At 41.6% G+C, this 22,533-nt stretch overlaps 1 protein-coding gene and 2 long non-coding RNA genes across 3 annotated transcripts in view; 2 read left to right on the plus strand and 1 right to left on the minus strand.

Annotated features, from left to right (window-relative positions):
• Positions 1–166: 166 nt before the first annotated feature.
• On the plus strand, positions 167–5,928 carry LOC111261720 (uncharacterized). The gene is made up of 3 exons (XR_002681161.2): positions 167–381; positions 3,744–3,899; positions 4,699–5,928. It is a non-coding gene; the product is annotated as an uncharacterized LOC111261720 (long non-coding RNA).
• Positions 5,929–13,083: 7,155 nt separating this feature from the next.
• LOC111261719 (uncharacterized) lies at positions 13,084–15,504 on the minus strand. Its single transcript, XR_002681160.2, has 2 exons — positions 15,373–15,504; positions 13,084–13,727 (listed from the first exon to the last, which is right to left on the minus strand). It is a non-coding gene; the product is annotated as an uncharacterized LOC111261719 (long non-coding RNA).
• A 559-nt stretch (positions 15,505–16,063) lies between these two features.
• LOC111261713 (uncharacterized) overlaps positions 16,064–22,533 on the plus strand; it is an 18,187-nt gene continuing 11,717 nt past the window's right edge. Inside the window, exons 1-5 of the mRNA XM_022835399.2 lie at positions 16,064–16,169; positions 16,475–16,809; positions 18,159–18,462; positions 20,231–21,352; positions 21,748–22,533. Coding sequence (XP_022691134.1) covers positions 18,355–18,462; positions 20,231–21,352; positions 21,748–22,533 — 2,016 coding nt within the window. The 5' untranslated portion in view covers positions 16,064–16,169; positions 16,475–16,809; positions 18,159–18,354. The remainder of the gene's footprint in view (positions 16,170–16,474; positions 16,810–18,158; positions 18,463–20,230; positions 21,353–21,747) is intronic.

Here is a 22,533-nt window from a genome sequence, read left to right on the forward strand (position 1 = left end):
AAAGATAGACTGACATGCATAGTAGAACATATGGCCACTAATTTGATGCGAAATTTAGTTGCTACATTAATTTTTATGTTAAGATTGCTACCTTTTAGAAAGGCAACTTAACAACAGAGCACACGAGGGAGGTATGTAGGTTAGTTCTACCATTTGACCATTCGGTTTCAATGCAGGTGTTTTATTTCTATAATGTCTCTCTAAGGCTTTTTAATGGGGTGATACTTGACAATTAGGAATCCTGATGAAAACTTACCTTTATTCTCTCCCTACCGACTCTAGCCGAACCTCGAGAGAGAGCTTGGTTTTGCACGCTCCGTATGTGTATTATCTAGCGGATGTTCCAACTCGGACGTTTGCGCCGTTCTGTCCATTGAAGCGGTGAGTTTTCCTATTTTGCTTTACCTTAGTATAAATATCATTATAAAGCGTTATACGAAAGTTACAGTCTGATAAAAGGGTCGTGTGTTGGTTAGTGGGATCTGTCTGCCTGTCCATCTGACAATGGAGTCTATGTTCGATTGACGTACGTCTACTAAACGTCGTTCAGTGCACACAAACAAAAAAAAAAAACACCATTGAGATGTCGGCTGAATGTCGAAATTGCTGCATTTTCACGTTACAAAACGATTTTGCGCCGATTTATCGACACGCAGAAAAAAAACATTGTGTTTATTTCAAGTGTGACGTACCGGCTCACTTCAGGCGAACCGTTCAGGAATGATTATATAGGAATCACTGCGTAAATAGGTTCCTGCGACAAAAGTCTGAGTTCTCACTATTCTCAGTATTCGAGCTTTGCAAAACGTATCGTCCTAAAATTTCACCTGTCCCTTCTTCTAGCGTCACTTTACGTCTGAGACATTTACGCCATCTGTTGTTCAGGTCTATTGACAATACCAGTTAAGTGAAGAACTGTACGCTGTCTATTTGCGAACGAAGATTATCCAGTTAACGCGATATATATTAACTCTGGCTGCTAATTCAATTGTTAGATTTGTAAAGGGACGTCTCTGATCGACGATCCACAGCCCGTACCGCCTCGGAGTGCTTGCAGAATGCTGAACTGTAAGCCTCATTGAACGAAAATTTCAAACCCAATTGTCTACTGACAATCTACCAATCAGTCGGAAGTAACCCGGCAAATAATTTGAAATTATCTTCACATTATGAGAAGGATACAGATAACAGAGGGTTAGGTTTTACCATCAACTAAGCAAACATAAATATGGTACTGCAGCTCACTCATCTTACCAGTTCAGTTAAAAAAAAAAAAAAAGACGATTTTCCGTGAATCAACGCTAGTGATGTGAATTTTCTGGCGCAATCTAAAGCAGGACACATTATCCTGAATAGGGGAAATATTCAAAAATTAATGATTATTTTTACGTGTTTGGTAATGCACGAAGAAAGTTATTTTTTTTCTTAAATGATTGTTGTTGAGTGAAGATTAATTAATCTACCTACAATGAAGAAAGTTGACAAATCAAGGAAGCCGCGAAGTAAATTTGCTTCGTAGCAACGCTGGCTCTCACATAGCTTCGGGCGTGGTAAACCATCTTATAATTGGGTTGACAATTCTCTACCATGCGAATTATTTGCCGGAGTTGGGTTCTTCAAATTGGTAATTAGTTAGGTCGATGGAAAATCTGTTGGGCGCGAAACGGTTATCGGACGCTGAGAAAGCCGTAGAGTGGGCTTCTAATTATTTCAGCTTAAACAGCCGAGAGCCGTAACCATAGAGAGTCACCTAGCTGCCCGATAAATGGTAAAGAGCCGCAAATTATAATTAGAAGTACCTTGACGATTGATATCTTACCATAATTTTAGAAATTCAAGCTGAGCATTGCCTAAATCATCTCATTATATACGGCGAAACAATTTTCCGCGTAGTAATTTGTATTTGCAAACGAACCCTACATACATATACAAATAGAGAGATTATTTGTGATTTCAAAAATTCTAACAATCAGCCCTAAGTTGTTTTCATTCTATTTGATTACAAGTACGAGTGTTTCTTATTCGTAAAAGGTTGAAGTCTATGGCATCCACTCTATATATATATATATATATATATATATATATATATATATATAGGAGTTAAGATAGATTTTTTTTGAGAATTTTCATTTTATATTGTATAATATACATGCACAGGTTATACGTAGGTTGTTTATCGTCTTGTCAACCCATCAAGAGACTTTTCCGGCATTTGTATAATCTGCAGGAACTGACGTCCTGAATCTAACTCAATAGAAACCACTAGAATATTTCGTTTTAATAATAATTTAAGAAATTGTGCTTACGTCACCAACACGTCACGTAACTAACGATGTGATTCAACAAATCAGTCGTACGATATTATCGGATATGTGTTAATGCGTCGAACTTACAAGTTCTTTTCGTTACTCATGTGATCGTGATAATAACAGCGATCGCTAGGTTGGACCTTTAAACCTAGGACAAATCGATTGTTACTTCTGGTTAACTTTTTTTGTACGTATTGTAGTCTGTGTATAAACTGAAAACGTTATTATGTTGATGAATTTACGTCACTTTATGCAAGTTAATAGAATATTTGTTTATCAATTATCAGAAACTTTTGTTCTCAAAAACTCGCGGCACAGACAGAGTGTACACCATAGAAGTACCTGAAATGATCGATCACAAAAAAAAATAACGATCACATTTATTCTGTGTTATAGTGGAACTGTTTTACCTTAACAAAAAGGTAAGAAAGTTTAGAAATTAGCTATTTGGTTATTAGCATTTGGTTTTGATTGGTGTTATCAGCAATATTAGCGGAAGTGCCTTTCGTCAGCACGGCCTTACTATCATCATGAAGAAATCTGTCATTGCTTATGAGCCTTCCCGATATCATTCGTATTGCCAGACAAACGTCTTCTGTTAATTCTATCATCAAAATCTATTCTGTTAATTATTTTTTGTTAAGTTTCCTAGAAAGTAGTCGAATGTTGTTGATAGCATCAATAGTGTGTAATCAATCAGCCATCCCGTAAAGATGTAAAAACAGCAATACCCGTTATGCTGGTCAAGAACAGGCCTGCAGACTTCAATGTTGATAGTTGCAGTGTCAGCAGCGTTTGCACAAGCTGTGGTAATATCTGTAGATATATGGTACAGGCCGTAATCGGCAACCTGTGAAGACCTCTGAAATGATGACGGCTTATATCGGTCGGGACGGGGAAACACTCTTCAGTGTGATGTCTCAATGGTGTGGTTATCCTGATCGCTCTGCGTACCCTAGAACGGGTCGGACCGTTTCTTCCTAGCTCATTGCGATAGCGTTTTGTATCAGACTTCACGGGCGCGAGATGAGCCAGTTTATGATAGTGATGCATATTACAGATGAAACAATAATATATAGTACATATATATTATATAGGAGCCGTGAGGGTTGAAGTGAATAATGTTGGAATAAATGGCACACTTACTGTTGCTATGATAACGTAAGACCTCAGAAATGGATGGAAGTTCGATAGAAATCTACACGGCCTGGAGAAGGGCGGTGATTTCAATTTAGGTCATCTGAATTACCGTCATAGTACTTAGAGCACAATCAAAAGTGGTACTAGTTTAGCTACCATAAGTAATTATACATAGATCTAGAGCTTGCTTCAAGCAAAAGTGTCTCGTTCTAAAACATTTCAATAAATACTTATATATGCAATAATGATCACTTGTTCAATATATGATGACACCTACTTTCATTTGATTTGCAGTTGCCCCTCGATACAAGCACAGCAAATTCAGTCATCAATCATGTCGATGTCAATAATAGGCTCGCGGAACTTGAAGGAAGGGACTCTATCGACAACTTACGATTCAACTTAAGAGCCCTTAATGTACAGTTTGATACACTAGACAAGTTTCGAAAGGTAAATAATTATCTAGACCACTGAAGCGAACGTAAGTTAAAACTGAGAAAATAGGAGCTGTCATTTTTAGCTAAAACGTCTATGTTTTCTAAACACGTCTTAGTTTTAAAGATCTATAATCTTTAATAAGCTCGAAGTTTTCTTTCGACTCGCAGAGTAAACGATGCGAATCGCGCTAGAAAAATAAGTGACCTATCAGTTTTTTAGAAATTGATGGCAGGAAGCGGTTTCGCCCATCCAGGGTTATCAAGGTTCACACAGTAGCCATTTACAATGCCGTGCTGGGAGCATTTATAAATGGGGCAACGTAAAAAAAATTCGTAACAGTGTCGTCTATTCCCTGTACGTCCTGATAATTAGGAAAATATCACTTCTTATCGGAACAAGGGGTATGGCGTTAGAGTCGCTGAAAATAGCTTCAAAACAATTTGGTTAGTTGTTATGCCTTACTTATAGTTCTGCTCGGCTTGCAAGACCAGTGGTAGCTACATAAATCATTAAATGAAAAATTAATTTACGGCGAAAAATCATTTACACTTACTTTACTTATGGCTCATAACTTACTATGTCTAAATATAGTATAACGCTGGTGTATTTAAATACAGATATTCTGATTACGCTATTAGGATCATGTTTCTATTAGGATAGGCGCGATTCGGGGAAACGCTCTACTGCTAAATCAAACTTATCACTAAAATATATATTTTCACACTAATATTAAGACGTAGCAGCCGCACGGTAATTCCCCTCGAATCATGAGCTCGAGCGTACATTACAGACAGTGAAACTAAATTTACAGGAGCATCAAGTCCATCGATATATCGGCGTCTATTTTCTTTGATGGATTCGTTTTTTACTACCGCCATTGCTACCGTCGTGCCATTTAAAATCAGTACTACAACCCCATATCAGCCTCGCCCCAGACCTGCCGACGACGGGCGACGTCACTCGAGCATTCCGTTCGTCGTACTTCCGGCTTCGGTTTATAGTACATTCGTTGAAATGCCTTGTGCTATATATAAAAAATATCCGAGGCTATCGGAATTATGAGTGTGTGCCCCTTGCTCTTGTCTCGGCCAGAGTTGACTTCGAAATGCTTTCGAAACTCGGTCTCACTGGCTGTCTGTCGGCGAAGTGTAATTATCGCTGGTTTCACACCTACGTGCCAGTGCAGTACGCGCAAGAAGTAGAAGAAACAAGGGGCTGGTGAAGAACTGGAAGAGCTCCGATTCGCGGGACTAATGAGTCGCCGTTCTGTAGCTGCCCGGTGTTCGGTCATCCTCGAGACGAAAACTGAGTACGAACCGTGTCCCGGATGTTTGACGGGTGTATATCGACATCTACATCGACTGTAGAATTGGACGGGAGTGCGAGGACACGTTCGACGATTTCTGAAGGGTTGCGAAAAGGGTATAATTATGATAATTGCTGATAGTAACGATAATAATGATAGTAATAAAATGAGTAATCACGGAGGAAACAGATAATTAATAATCGCTATTCCAATGAAACTGTCGGTGGGCGTACGAGCGAGCAGTGCCTATTTCAAGCATGGCCTAATAAAATTTTGTTATAGAGAAATGTGCATCTGCATAGACTTATAGTAACAATGGGTTTAATATGCAATTTATATAGGGGCATTTTGTGCAAATACATTGATTGATTTATTTTTGGACAAATGATTTTCAGAAAACGTCATTTTCGTTTTAGCTATGTGTTTTGTACCGATATCGCGTTAACGGATCGTATATTCCAATGAACTGTTTTCATTTTTTTAGCTTGATCCGTATGAACTATGTTTCATGGTCCTCGTGAAGACTTCTTTATGAAAACCTGATAGAAGGTGATTTTTGGTGAACTGGGGTCACCAGCGCAGTGTAGACAAGACGTTCTTTGAGCAACTGGTTTTACAGCACACTGGGTAAAGCTCGGCCTGCGAGTTTGATCTATGCTCCTCTCTGAAAAAAATTACAAAAATCCTAATGAAACTTCTATTGAAATAAATGTTCGAAATTAATTTGTCTTTTTACCATAGGGTTCATTAGTATAGCGCTATCGAAACCGCATGAAATAGCGTAGGGTAGTAGTAAAATTCTTATAGAAAAAGTACACTGAACTTCTGAATAAAGCGACAAACATACTCGTGTGTAGTGGATGATGTAATTAGGCCTTGGAAGCCTCCGAATAGGTAAAAAAGAACTCACCAATAGAAGTTAGTATTTTTCTATAGGCACTATAGGTAAACAGTCATTTCGAAATTGAACTGGCAATATATACACAGGGTTCAAGCTGCGCGATCCGCTAGACCAGTGTGGGCTTTGTAGATCTAGGGTGTAAACATGATGAATATACTCACATGAACTAAGGTTTTAATCAGTGTGGAAGGAAATAAATTCGTATCTTTGTAGACCGTGAGGAAAAGTTCTTAAAGTTAATATTTATTATAATTAAAAATTTAATTTCTAACTAATAAGAAAAGCAACTTACTGCCTAATAACACTCAATTTTCGATAACCGAATGGTAATTTTAGCTCTATGAAGTATCTGCAATACATAATACACCATTAAACATGGAATAGTCAAACAGGTTTAAATATCTGAAGCATGCTCATCACTGTACAAAAAAACCCACTGGAGGTTAGCTAGTAGCGCTTGAAAAAGCCGCTCGATTGATGCCATTGCCAACATTTGCCGTGCATTAGAAGGCAAATTTTGTCACTGCAAAGGTTTTCAGCGAGGTCTATGTGCTGAAAACCTTATGCCCGTCTCCTAAGAGCATCCTGACGTTAACGAAGCCAGTCTGCATAGCGTAGAACGTTCAAAGCTCAGCTGCTAACGTCAGTCATATTCAGAACGTAGGTGGCTAAATACACGGAGAACGAAACGATTGGGGACTGCTGAAGTGCTTTCGTACACGTACGCTGGGTTCCGAGTCCAAATAGAAATTTTCATTGATAAAGTATTGTGATGAAAGTCGTCGCACAACAGAACCTTACCCGCATCTGAAGTCCCCTCTCTATTTGTCTCCGTTGTTGGCAGTCGATGGCCAGTTTGACATTCGTTTGAATCAGAACGAATGGTTTGCAGGCAGACTATCAGCTGCGAGGATCTGCAACTGCCAGTAGAGGTCTAAGAAGTTCGTGGTAGATTACTAAGAAACCATAGGTAGTTTTTGATATGAATTCTCTTTAATAAACACATAATGTTTGCTAAATATTTAGAATCGGATCGAAAGAGTGAGATACCATCATGTTTCTGTAATTTAACGATGGTACAGTATTGGTAGGACCTGCTGATAGAGTATGCTCCCACTCGATAAGGGCTGGTGTCAACACTCTTGTTCGTTTGCGATAATTAACCTTATCGCAATAAGGCGTAACGATTTAATATCTGCCGACCCGCACGGTCGAAACACCTCAACAAGAAGTTTTATTGCGCATTAAAAGGAGACCCGAGCTAGGATGTATATTGAGCCCAATCCACTGTATGGGTATGCTTATATATTGGGTAGTATCGATGGTATCTAGGGCCAGGTGACTTTGAAGTTATATATTTGAGATAATATGACTTGCACCGGGTCGCTGTCGGCGTCATTTGGAAGCTGAGTTCTGACAAAAAACATCATTAGAATATTTTTATCCAATATGGCAGAAGAGCAAGATTCCTGCAACAATTTATCATCTTTTATAAATTATTACGCTGAAAGCACGAACGTTACCTGAGTGTCAAGAAGCCTTATCGTAAACAGAGACGATCCGAAAGTGGTTTTTGTTCTGCAAACTTCAATGTCAAAGATGTTCATAGGATTATGTACTTTGAGTAAGATCGGCACGACCGTACTTCCATCCGCCAAGCTTTATAAATATGCAATGAAACCGAGCTGCCTTTAAAGAGGCTGATCACGGTGAACAACGGTAGACTGCATACGACAGTGATGTACCACAAAGTTCCACAGTTTTTGGCAAAAAGGCAGTCACGGCTAATCGTCCGCGATGTTTCGGTGTCATTTTTTACTGGGTTGTATAGAAGAAAGCCGTCGATGTTTGATATCGTGACCACCTTACTCGTGATGTATCATGAATGGGCTTTTGCTTATACAACAAAACATCTCTAAAGGCCAGCGAATGTTCGATGATGTTTTTCATTAATTGGATGCTGAGTCGTATGTGGACTTCGTTCTTCTGAGTACTCCATACACGTCGGTCAACGATTTAGATTGAGTACTAGATATATGCATATATTGTATGTACATACATGTGGATGAGTTTGTTTGCGTACTACTGTGTACAAGTACATGTCGGTGCAGGACGTTTATCTAGACACAAATGGCCCCCTGTATAATAACACTTTAACGAGCAATTGAACTCGGCTTGTATAACGGTTGTCATGCTGCTCCGCCTAATCGTTCTTATACCCTAATTCGATAACGAGCAAAATCTATAGCGATAGTCATAGCGTGCATTATTTTTTAGTAACACAATATGACCATTAGTACTATTATTAGCAGGGAATGCATCATGTACCGGAGCGAAAAGCTAGGGAGGGGTATGTTGCTCATGAGGACCTCTCTCAGACCGTTTCAGGCTTAAGCTGCTTGCGTCCGAATATCAACTTTTCACATCAACAGATTCCTCACAGGCTGAGCCGAAGGGCTCTTATAAAGGTCATTGTTATTGTTGTTATTTGAACTGAAATGGCATCGGTTTGTGTGTTGACATCATAGAACTGATGAACTAAGGAGCATTTCCTAAGAGTTTAGAACTATTCTTTAATTATATCATCTATTAATTTATATAATTCAACCCTGGCACTGTAGTTGCAAAATGACGCGATCTTCATGCAAGAGCCGATCAAGTCACACTGTGCTATGTATTTTTCTATAGGTTCTGTATTACACAACCAACGCAAGCTGGCGAAATATAACTACCGTACTGGTCTCACAGCGGTCAACATTTAGGGGTTATCTGGACCCGTGTCGGTCGTCCTTCGGCTCATTTGCAAAAGCCGTTTCTCGATGGAGCGTCAAGACCTTTCGTTATACAATTATTCCACATGAACCAATGTAATCGTTTAAATAGCTTTGTTTCTAGCTTTTTATTTAAACGAAGGGCAAAAAATGCACAATTTTTCAATGTGCTTTGTTTTGTTTTGCTGCATTTTTGTTGGAACTTAGCCTCATAAAGGAAAATAGATTAACTGAAGCCTTCGACCTTCGCTGTCGTCCCGTGCGCTGCGGCAGAAATGTTTTTAGGGCCTATTGTTTCTCGCTATCAGTTTAGGCTCGACTGGTACCTTGTTGTAGCTAAGAGATAATTAACAGACTGTTACCAGGACCCGAAATCGAGAAAAGTTATTAAAAGGTCATTTGCTAACTTAAGCACTGAGATCGGTAAGAATCATGTGTTTGCGACGCCACAATCTGTTAGTTACTAAAAAATATATTGAAATAAAGAAAAATAATTTGACAAATATACCGCTACATATCCACATACTGAACTTTTTTGTATTTCAGCTGAATTATAGCTATACATTTGAACGGCTCATGATTTTGACCTTTTTTTTTTCTTAAATATATGTATATACAACACGTAAATGCAATGCAAATGAGCATTATGCTGCGCTAGTGAAATCGCCAAAAATAACATAGAATTAAAAAAAAACAGCTAAAAATTACATAATTATGCAAATATTATTCAGCAGCTGGGGTTGCTCAGTAACAAAGTTCATTGGCCACTGCCGATTCGATTAATATCGTACAACGCACCACTTCTGTTTTTACCAGCTCTTAATAATTTCTGTGCAAAGATAAACCGTTAATGTTTATACAAAGATATCCTCATCTAATCTGTAGGTTTACATTATGGAGTCATATGAAATATCCTGCGTTCTATACCATATAATACTAAACCTCACACTTCGCACAATGTCCCTGTTAATGCTCAGAAAAAGGATTTTCGTGCTTCTGTTGCGTGCTGTGTTCTGCTGACATCCGCCGTTTGACATCAGTAAATCGCCTACTTTGAATCTGGGTATTATAGTGATTGAGTACACAATAGATCAGACGATGTGAGGGGTCGGTGGCTGGTTTCGCAAGTTCAATATCATCAGCTGAGCGTGAGATGATTACGAGCTTCGCTTAGATGCTTCTGTCCGTATATCGTAGATGACATTGCAAGGACGTCGCAAGCGCCTTGTGTCTCCTTTCAAACTTCTCCAACTTTTTTGCTACTAGCTACAGTGGTATGGTCAGATGTTTTCCTGATCGCCTTCTACCTGGGTACTATATCATTTCGAAGTGCGACCACGCTAGAGGCCTCGACATGGTTGCCCGTGCTGACCGGCTAAGTCGTACCACGGACGAATTGGCAAGCAAAAGCTAAGATAGCAACAATAGCAATGGCCCGTACAGGGACTGTTATTTGGTATAGTGTCAATCTTGGTCCTGCTGAGCTCACAGCGAAGAGTATCGTCGATCCCGAAACAGAAGGTTCCGGCCTCATATTATAGACAGCCCAGATATTTGAGGTTGTTATGTAAATAGACTTATTCTGTTTCTTATAGGTATACTACACACGTACACAAATAGCTAATTGCAGATACGGTTTTTAAACAGAATGGTCAGTTTAACCCGATCTATGTAGCAAAACGGTCTTTACTTGTGTCGTCAATATTATGTACCTATTGAATAAAAACCGCGTTGCACGTACTTCCCCACACACGAAGGTAAAAAGAGGAGATATAAAGTTGCCTCGTGTAAAATAAAACCCCTAAATGAACCACCAATACGGGTGTTTTTGTCGTTCGAGTCAATCGGAATAGATTTCGACTATTACAGCATTTAACAATAGTATTGCTTGCGCCTGATTATGGATATGTACACGTTGATCGATCACAGGATCATGCATTTATACCGACATGCGATATTGTATTGAACCCACACATATATACAGTTACGTTGTCCATATCTTATTATAAACAGGCTGATGTATCTAAAACTATTGTCTACATCACTGCCGTTCGACCACACGTGTGGCATATTACTAGTCGACGACCCCATGAGCTTCTCGTTCTGCTTTTTGATTGTAAAGGGAATTCTGTTTATGTGCGGATAGAAGGGTCAATGGGAATATGTGTGCCTGTTGTTAAGCAGAACACCAGGATAGGGCATTCGGGCTCACGGCGTGCAACGATCGGTCATTCTTCAACATCGTCAACGACTGTTAGATCCCGGGCCGGACAGCCCGTTGTCAAAAAAGAGCGTATTCGACCTTCTTTGACTACAGCGGAGTGGATAGACCGTCTGTGGCTTAGCTGGCAGGCCTAGACCCTGCCCATCCAAGAGATGCTTGCTAGTTCGCCTCGGCCTCGACCTCAGGTTTTCTTCCAGCCTTCAGTAGTTTTCACTGCCGAGGGGGAAGGCGTACAGGATGCGGAGAGCATTGGGTGCTACGCGTTACAGCCGAGTCGATGTACTGGTGCTAAAGGGAAAAACGAGTCTCCGCATCTGTTTTTTTTTTTTTTATAGCAATTGGCTGTACCTTGCTTGGGGGTAAAGATGGAGCTGAACGCCAGGCGCACATCGCGCTAAAAGACTACATGATGTGTAACTCTATCTTTGCCCCCAAGCGATAAGTAACCGATTGCTACATAAAATGAATCACTTCGAGTAACGTCATATGCCTAGTTGGTTTGTCGTGACTTGGAGACGACGGAGGCTGCGGGTTCTACTACGACTCTAATCTGCTTGTCAATTCTTCTAAAAAGATTATTCTTTCTTAAGAAGATTAGCTATTATAATATACGCTAGGCATCTCGTCGATATTAATGAGCTTAAACGTTGTCCAACATTGATGGTTGAAGAAGCTGAACGCTGGCTGGCCGGTATATTACAGATGAAGGTGACATCTCTACTCAGGAGAGGAGATACGGTTAGCCTAAGGGAGTTAGAGAATATTAGATATGTGAGGACGAAGGAGCGAAGAGGCCTTTAAGGGTATCTGCGCAACAATGGACAAATTAACAGAACATAACGGAAACCTTAATCTGCTAACAAAATTACAACTCGTGCCGCTCCTACTATCGGACAGACAAAATTAATCCCAGTTACAAAAACAATAAAGAGAAAATAATAGGAGCTTTCCAGTTCAAGTCATTCTTGGACGCTGATGCTACGAACGGCACTAATATCTAGAATCTTGTACCCCATCAGGATCGTGCATTGCTCGCCGATGCGACACTGCTTGAAAATTGGGTGGGCCGAAAAAAACACGGAAATTAATAAATGTTATGGTAAGCGCAGGAATATCGTTCGACTTGGAGTGAATTTGAAGTGATTAAATGCAGTTATCTTTTGGTATTTGCAGGGTAAGGGTACGTGGACAAGCAGGACCCTCCGAAGGCCATTCATAATACTTTCATTGACTTCATGCAGTCTATTTGTAGGGATGTGGAGATGTCAGTTCACCGAAAAAACAATAATGCTTGTTGATCATCGTTTTCACTGCACTGAACAAACCGGCCTTATGAATGCTATTCGAATTGAAGACGTCCGTTTAATATTCTTTTCATTTTACTGATGGTTCGCGTGAATTGGGGCTGGGTTTTATGCTGGTGTTACTCAAAACGCAAGCGTCATCCAGTCTTCGATTTCATAATCATAAGTTCGCCTCGTTGAACCTTAGGAAAGTAATTCGTATTGCCGAATAGATATTTATGAACTTTGTTGGCTTGTACTCGTACCATCGTTGCAAAAATGGCCACATTTGCCGACAAAATGCTCTCTTGTTCCGATGGCTAGGAGACTCGAAAACAGTGCGTGCTTTCAAAGAAGGCGAATAGATCCATTGGCTGCAGTTTACCGGCGAGCCCAGAAAAGCTAATGAATAAATGATTGACACTCCCTCTTCCCACGAAGATAATTTCGGCAATTTCAGCTGGAGTATTCATGGTTTCAAGCAGGCCCAGTTAGTTAATGCACTAGGAGTCCTAGTTTCGTTTGACGAAAACGCGCGCATTTTGTAAATATGTGTGGCTTGTCATTTATATTATAGACTATACATTGTTTACCTATTTGAAAGCGGCAGTTTAACAATGAAACACGAACATTTCTGCTGAACAATTCGGCTATCACCATTAATCACTATCTATCATACTCTACTGACGATTGAAAGCAATAAAACACAAAGACGTTTTTAACTCAACGAAATTCTATTAAAATTATACGTCAAGTGCAGGTATACGTTGAATGTGATCAAGTATGTCACTGGAAGTTTTTTTTTCAATAACAACTGACAATTGCTTGCTTCTGTTCGAGATCATTTAACTATCCTTTTTAACTTCCCATCGAATGGGCTGGGGCAGAAGGTCAAACACAGAAGACTCAATTTTTAACTAACATTATCAATGACTAAAATCGTGTTCATGCAGCATCCGTGGCACTAATACATTGCGGCTGCAGTACTTAGCTGTCTCTTTGCGGAATAGCTTCTCACAAATGGTTTCGTTCTCACAAATCCCGCATAGACTTTTGTTGGCCAAAGCCAAGACGCAGATTATGGGGCGTATCGGCTAAATGCGCGATGCATTCCTGCATGCTCACACTTGAGCTTCAGTCAGTAACCGTTTCGGGCTTATCGCCAGTTTAGGCTCCTAAAGTCACAATCCATTTTTGTGAGTGCCGCGCCTAATGTCGAGGGGACAGATGGGCGTGGACTTAACGACGAAGTGGACGACTTTATGAGTCAAGCGACACGTACAGAAAAGTGCCCCAGGGGCTCCACCGTATCTACTTACGCGGCTTTGTGCAGTGCTTCGATTCGGAGAACATCCCTGTGGATCGCAATAAGGTTGTGTTATTAACGCTGGGACCTACATAGAACCCTTTGATAACTGCTCGGCTGGCGGCCTGAAGTAGACACGTATCGTAAAACCTTGGGGACTGAAAATCTCTATACTAAGCTACGTGCCTGGCCAGCTTACCTTTGGATTTGAGTTTGGACCGCGTGCTGTTTAAGTTTGAAGAATAAGATTTATCCAACAACAGTAAGAAAGTAGATGGATCACCTAGGTTTTCACACATAATAGGGTTGAAAAGGAAACTTAATTTCATACACTATCTTTTGTATAAGTTACGAGTCAGCAATCTATGCCACATTTGGAACTTGACCCAGGGCACCCTAATCAAGTCGACCTACCAAGATGTCTCGTCTCAAATTTCTCTTTACCTGAATTAAGGTCCATAGGCTCGTGCATTATCGAGAATTACGCACTGGCAGAATATTTATACGCAATCACAACATTAAAGCCTTTACCTTTTGCAAATTATACGGTCGAATTCAGTACAGGTTATTATAAAGCAACGATCATATCATGATTGCTAGTATATCAGTTCTGTAGCGCTAATCCTGTTGCCCCTCCGAGTAGAAAGCACTATAATATATATTGATATGCCTTAGGAAAAAATAGGGCACATTAATGTTCACTTTTCCGACGGCTTTTTTACGTCAGCAGGTTGAAAGGGCCTGCTAAGAAAATTCTCTATTCATTGTCATCCAAAATTTAGATTCTTACATGTTTGAACTTAATCTTGTTTCTTTTTTCCTACAGGTATTTGTCGTCGATTACATCTACTAACTTTTCTGTAAGCAACGCAGAGATAATCTTATCCGTAAGGCACATGACCTATAATAATCGGTCGAGGGATAGTATAAACTCACATTGTGCTCGTATCACGATTAACAGAGATACCCGTTTCTTTACAGTACCTGTCATTTGCTGTTATCATATTTTACCGTAACATTATAAAGAAGTGTTCCCAACTGAGGTACCTGGGCATACACCTTCGATTTTATGGCCAAGATATGGCATGTGAACACAGTGAATTGTATTCAAGGGCGAACCTGTTCATCGTCCGCTGTTGACTCTATTCCTATAGGCGTAGTGGACCAATTTTTTCGCTTGTAGATAAGGCCGCCATTAGGACATTAGTACCGATAGTGGCGACAGCTAGGAAAGCATTAGAGGTTATAGGATTCCAACAGTTTGCATGCAGCCTTAAAGTTCCATCTACATCGTGCATTGTTATGAGCCTACGAAGATACAGCTTAAAATCGTGTTTTGTTTTGAGTACGCTTGTATAACAATTCCATTCACTGAAGACTAAGAAGAGAAATCACTGCGCTGTGAACACGCGCTAGTTGGCCTCCTCAGCGAGCACCAGCGGGGCGGACAATCATCTGTTCGTCCGCATTATGGCCACAATGGCCATGGCCAGTAGTTGTGTCAATACGTGTAGCGAGCGCTTTTGTTGGCAAACTGATTTGTAGCAACGCTTGCATCATGCAGATCAGCGGCATAGCGGTAGAAGTTCCCGCAAGGTATTGTGGGCCCTGCGCATTTCTCGACGTCACGCACCAAACCTGACCAGTGCGGCAGAGCTAAACAACGACTTAATGTAGCATAACAAAAGACTCACTTGATAGGAGGCGATACATTGCTTCTTTGCCAGGTCTTTTATATGACGCAGCTGTGCTAATGTGTTGATGGCGGCTGTTGTCTTACTCCGGCCTTTGTTCCCTGGCCTTGAAAAGAGCCTCTTAAGGTAAGCGACCATAAGAAGGAACTGGAGTGGCAGCCACGCCACTTCAGTGTCAACACTTGAGCAGACATTAAACCTGTGGTCCATCAGTTGCTGATGCTGTTGTTATCGTTGACTTCCTTAGGTTCGCCGTCGTCACTAAAGTTAACAATCACCGTAGAATTCACAGTAAACTGCCAAACCGGGATCTATTGCTGTGCTGTAAACGGGTAACTGGTCCCGCGAGTTGTTCTGACGACGCTCGCTAGACATGAAGACCGACTATGACACTAAACGTAACACATCTGCGATTGTGGATAACGCGTAGTAGTTCGTAGAAGAATAAGCTACCTGTATATAGTACCGAGTGTATAGATATGAGCAGACAGAGTGTTCGGTGGTTGCAACTTGCGATGCAGTAGAGAAGTTGTTAGGACAAGCGGCAGCAATGGTCGCCGATAACGTCAAATGGTCACGAGGGAAAAGCGTGGAAAGTCTCAAGCCGTCGTCCGGATACACTGTATGAAAAGAAGTTGTGCATTCTGTAATAGTAGCGGTTGCGTGAGTCACAGCTGAGCGGAAGAGAAACCCGACTAGCAAACCGAACAAGATAGAGGCTGAAGATGAACCAAATCGAATTAGTTGCCATATGTTATATATGTAAATCAAAACGTCACCTGGGACCAGCACCATCGGTACGAAAATTTACCATATAACAGTTAAATAGAAGGCTGGGTTACGATAAATCTCGGTAGCTGGTTGCTCCCTTTTACATTATCATTGTTAATTAAACGAACGGATCGGTTAATGGCTGGGTTTTGACTGTCAATCATAAGCAGCTGACCATTAGAATTAATTTGACCTACGTCACGAACGCATTTAAAATTACCAGTTCTTCCGGAACTGCTACACCAAAATGGATTATTTTACCAATTGAATAATATTATTATGTTTATTGCTCTTTTTGCCTCTATGTTTTTTTATGCTGTCATTGCGTCAGAGTGCATGGTCCTTGCATCGGCAGAAGAATCAACGCGACGACTCGGGGGCCTGGCTTCAGCTGGATGTCCGCCCGCCGCCGTCACGGTCGAGGCAACGAGCTCAACGCCAATCAACGCCATTACGCTTATCCGTGTCACCAGTGGCATTATTGCCGCCAGCGACTTTTACCAGTGATCAGCACGTTAGGTACTTACTGTAAAAGTAGCGGAAGCTGCGGTGGCGCCAAACACAGCTTGAAGCTGAAACGGCTTACGTTGGAGTACGGAGTTCCGCCGATGAGGTCCGCGCGAATTGCCCGTTCAAATAAATTCGTCTTTCTGTTTTCACGATTCGGTAAGTGGCTGACATAGTAAAAACGATTCAACTTAATTATGGTTACTTAGTTGTGATTAGTTCAATCACACATGTCGAGAAGTTTATGTCAGATAAGTTAGTTAATATTATTAGGCAATTATTTGAACGTATTGTATCATGTTGGGTAAAGACTGCTGCATGCAGTAAAAGATGTTAGTGAGCGTCAAGCGTTGCTTGAGTTGGATCTGTTCATTTTGTAGGTAGAAAATAAAAAAAATAAGTCCGCTGTGTAACATATAGGTAATAAATCATCGTTCCCTAATCGTAATCAGGGCCTACAGTATTTCTTCCATTCGAAAGGTTCAATAGCGCTTAAATGAATCTGGAACAGAGATGTTCCGTTGGCGGCCAGAGGGGCCTTACGCCCTCCGTAAGCTGCCGTAATTACATTGTGCTACGATTCGTCGTAATTTGTGCCTATGCATTATATAAGGATGTGCCTATCAAGAAGCATACGTGCAGGCTTATACGTCACTGTGCTTCTCTATAGATGGCCAGCTTCACTAGATTATCTTACACTGCCGCGTTTGAAGAGAATACTTACTTATTCAACTGAATGGTCTCCTTTACCCGCTCGCGCAAGTTTGCCTCATACCCTGCCTATGGGCCGTGTAACGAAGTCGATTAATTAAAGGTCGTTAAGTGCTTAATAACTTAGTTTTATTATTTATATAGAAAAATGCGTTCCTCCCAATGTTGTTGACTATTCTGATCTTTCTAGAAGCTCTCGGAAGCGCGTTATAGTCAGAAAGTTCAAGTTCAGAACTGAAAAAAGTCAAAGCAGAGAAAAAAATCAAGCTGGCTAAATCCATATTGGGTCAATGATTTATTTAGTGCGTAGAGCTCCATCGATTCAAACCTTGCAGAATTTCGAATTGTCAGTCACGATGTCGGGAATTGTTCATCTCTTTGTATTCGACAAAATAGATGGCTATGTTATAGTGCCAAATCGTAATTAAATTCTATTTAGCATATCTACCTGTACCGCTTTAGGCATCTGGCACAGGAATCTAGCACCTTAGCACCTAGCATCTTAACTGACGCAAAAGAGTCATGTATTCACCTTATCCCTCCACAGACGCTACTTAACTTCACGAAACATTGAATAGGCCCAGGATTCTGCTATGTTGACATGCGCAGATACTATTCTCTAGGAGAAAAGGCGAAGGGGACGCAAAAGCAAAGTTGAAAATTGCGTCCATTCCTCCGTCAAATGATTTCCGTCCTTTCTCCTACTTTGCAGATATAAGCCATCACTTTTATTGATGACTCTAATCAGTTCCGCTTCGTCATTAATTATCACTGTTTTGTTCCTTTTTTTCTTGCAGGAATTGCCCGTTCGGAATGCCACTTGTTAAAAAAGTACCTTAAGCGGGACAATCGACCTAGCACTAGCAGCAATCCAAATCAACAGCAAACCCGATTTTTCGAAGAAGCAACAAGGCCGAGTTTTAGCGGCGGCGGCGGCAGCAGCAGCAGCAGCGGCAGCACATCGAATCTATATACATCGATTAATTCGATAATATGGCGATATGCGACGAATCAAATAGAGACCATGCGAGTCGTGAATTAGAACAATTACTTTTAAACCGCGATAATAACAAAAGCTCGCCTCAAAACTCTCGCCAACAGGTAAGAACTGGGTATTAATCGTAATGGTATCTGGGCATTTAGGTGGCCCGCACGACTATACTTTCACCATTTCGGCCTATCTACCCGCTAATTCGTTACTCTCGACCTTTGTCCTGCCGAAAATAAATAATTTAAAATTTTCTACATACGATAGAGATAATGTAATATGCAAGAAACCAGACGACTACAAGAAACGTAGATAAATACAGAATATTCATGTGTAGTTTTTACTGTGTATGAAATTAAATACTTTTTTTCTTGATGCAGGTCAACTGGGCTATTTTCCTGTTCTGATCCGCGTTTCCCTAATTCAGGGTTGGCTCCAGTTATTATCATCGTCACGTAACGAACCCCCCTGAAGTAAATTTCCGCGCGTTTTCTGTGCCAGCTACAGTGCTTCCACGTATTCATTTCTCTCTGTGCCCATCTGTTCTGTACACGTTCAGCGAGGCTCCGTTGTTTCTTTTCTCGAGCCAGTTGGCATTGTATTCGATATAAGCGTCTCGCAAAGGTCACCGCCTCCTAGGTATCTAGCTGCATTTGGCCAGGCAGTGATAGTCATCATAAGCTTCGATGAACCTCTGCTAGACTTGTAGGTCACGACATCGAGAATTATTGGTTAGGAAGCACAAAGTGAGAAAGATAGTAAAATACCCAGCTCCGGGGTTGTAACGTCTGCAGTATAAAGTGTACAACTCTAGGCAATAGCTCGAATAAAAAGTACGGCGCCATGTCGACGAAATAGTTCGAGGAGCAGATTCTGGCCCCGAACCATTCTGTGACCAACCATTCATTGTTTTCGTCTGCTACTCTTATATTGTCAAGCTATCAACTTACACAGATGGAAAAAAGTAGCTGAAATACTGTCGCAGGTCAGGTTCGCGACCACCTCAATTTCATGTCGAACACATTCCGCTCATTTACATACTTCTCACAAGATTTTCACTAGTGCGTACGTTAGTTATTTACGCCGAATGTGTAGCAAATCACGCAGAGTTTCTTAGGGGCCAGAGCCGACTGGGTCGACCACCATAACCATGGGGGTTGATTTTAATACGTTTGTCCGCACAATATGTTCTGACAGATTGACACAAAACACTGCTAGAATTTCGACACGGTGTACTAAAAATAGTCTGTCAGATCCTACAGGTTTACTATTTTTGTCGCTATACTATATTTGTCGCTAGCATCATATGGCGACTAATATATAAACATATAATATTGAGTTTGAAGGGAAGAGAATTCCGGGTTGCTTAAGTTAATTAGACTTAACCTTGGGGCCATTGGGCCAATTTTACTCGTAATGTAATCACGTATTGGGTTCTAACACCAACGGCAGTAGAAGTAACCGTGGTGGAACAGAATATTATTCATACATTGTGAGTCATATTATCGTTAAAGCTCATGAGGTCCTATAATTGCAAAGCGTAACGTTCCTGTAAGCATCACTGCATACTAATCTGCTATACAACAAATCTTACCTCCTGTTCCACTCGCAGTGAAGCCCTTATTGTGGAAGTACTGGCATCAAAAGCTAAGAAAATAAAAAAAAAAAAAACGCAGCCAAAATTTACTTCACCAAAACTTAGAATGCAAAAAGCCAGATATAAATAGATTTAGTGTTCTTGTCGAAATTAGCTGTCCTTGGTTTTCTATACATAAAAAACTGGGACACTATAGGTCATTTTGCAGAGTACTAATTGGTTTTGTCTTCCATCCTCTCTCTTTACCTCCCTCACTGCGGTTGTCTTTATTTTAATTATTCCAGCAAAATGGTAGTTGCTCAAGTTCCTGCTCCTCGTTCCTTGCGCCACCGTCGGCTTCGATTCCAGCAGCACCTACAGCAGTTGCGCTGGTGTCTCCGCAACTCCAAACCCCCGCCGAATCGCATTCTAGCCCGCACCACGACGGGAAGAGTAGACAAAATCAGCATCAGCATCATCAGCAGCAACAACAACAACAGCAGCAGCAGCAGCAGCAGCAGCAGCACCCTCATCACCGTCAGTATCACGGTGGCAGCAGCAATAGGATGGACCCACCGTCGACACGGAGCCCGACAAATACGCCCGGTCATCGGCGTACACGATACGACTCGGACAATTCGTCGTCATCGGGCGGTTTCTCTTCGTCATCGGGAGCAGCGCGTCGCAAAACTCGTCGTCCGCCCCCCGATGGCGGCTGGGGTTGGATAGTCGTCCTAGCCTCGTTTGCTGTTAATCTGATCTCAGACGGCGTTTCGCTTTCGTTTGGGTTGTTCCTGCCAGATTTGACATCATACTTCGCTGTGGGCAAAGGTCATGCCGCTTGGGTAGCGAGTCTATTCTTATCCATGCCGTTGTTGGCGGGCCCTGTTGCCTCGTGGCTAACTGATCGCTACGGTTGTCGGCGGGTTTGCATTGCCGGTTCATTGCTCGCAGCACTTGGCTTCATTTTTTCCTTTTTTTCTAATTCATTAGCGTTGCTATACGTGACGTTCTCGCTGGCCGGTTTCGGGTTGGCGCTCTGCTACGTGACGTCGATCGTGATTGTGGCATATTACTTTGAGAAAAAGCGGTGTCTGGCTACCGGACTTTCGGTGTGTGGGACAGGAGTCGGCACATTCATCTTTGCCCCTCTAACGTATTTGCTTGTCGAGGTATTCATGTGGCGAGGTACGCTGCTCATATTGGCTGGCTTCTTCCTTAACATGGTCGTGTCGGGAGCTTTGATGCGAGATCTGGACGTTCAAGATGGCGAAGATGGAGACGATGAGAACCATCCAGGTCCGCGTAGCCCCTCACCTACTCGCTGGGGATTCGCGGGTCACCTTGCAGGAGGCCGTCGGATGTGCAGCTCCTTGCTACAGCTGCCTACATACTTGTCGGATGAGTCGCCAAGATTACCGGAACAGGTACGGATACGAAATTTTGAAGGAAGGTAGAAGCAGGAAAAGAACGTGTGGAAATGTTTATAATTCTTCGTTGGAAAAAGGAAAAAAATAATGTATTACTCAGTTTCGTCGTGTGTTGTGGCTCTAGATTGCTATCTGGAGAATTGACAGAACGATTGTTTTGTATGTAAACTTTATGTAAATGTGTTTAAGTTTGAACTAACGTAAAGAGAGACCTCATTTATAAAAACAAAAAATTTTAATTTATTTGTCGATGTATATTTTGAACTTATGATTTCATGTAAGTGTCAATGAGACTTATGCTTCGTAGCAACAGAATCTCAACACTATTCCTGAAATTAGCTTATATTAGACACCACACTCTATTTTCTAACCAATATATGCGCGATTCGCAGGTGCTTACCGAAATGTCATCAAAGGAGAAGGGCCACCTGAGTACACTATTAAAGAAATACCCTAATCTGTGGAATGACGTGCTCAAGAACAATCCGAATGATGATCCCTACCTGACGGTCAAGTCTTCTCCAATGATCAAGACCATCCTTGAAAACCGCACCCTCGAAGAGCTGCCGCCATCATCTCCATCAGCTACACTGGAATCATCATTGGCACGAAATCCCCTAGATCCGGAAAGGACGATCACGTTTACTGACTGGTCCGGATTATCCCTGCTGACTTCACTATTACCCTACTCGGGGGTAACTGACCATACAGAAACACCGCTGTCACCCCGGCAGATTGTTAAGCGCGATGCTAATAATAGCTTATCAGCCGGCGCCGAAAACCACGATAATTCTGTTCCTTTTCTACAAGACGTTCCTCCTGTTGGTGGCAAACGACAAGAGTCGAACAGTTACAATAACAAAGATCAACATCAACACCAGCAACAAGCGAACAACAGCTGCAGTAGTGAGCATGAGGCATTCAACAAGAAGGACACCATCGTGGCGCTCCAAGGAGCGAGCCTAATCGACCGCAGTAGTAGCGCTGGTCGCTATGGCTGCGAAGGCGGTAACGGAACCGCACGGAATAGTTTAGCTTGCGCCACTGCGGCGAGCACCACAAAGAAATCTTCAAGTTTGCGACAACACAGACAGGCGAGCTTCGGGCCTTTGTCCCTGCCAAGGGACCGGGCAAACTCGGCGGCCTATCTGCGCAACTTGAGATTGCAGCGGGGCTCG

Source organism: Varroa jacobsoni, unplaced genomic scaffold, assembly GCF_002532875.2.
Source record: "Varroa jacobsoni isolate VJ856 unplaced genomic scaffold, vjacob_1.0 scaffold_589, whole genome shotgun sequence".
NCBI classification, from domain to species: Eukaryota; Metazoa; Arthropoda; class Arachnida; order Mesostigmata; family Varroidae; genus Varroa; species Varroa jacobsoni.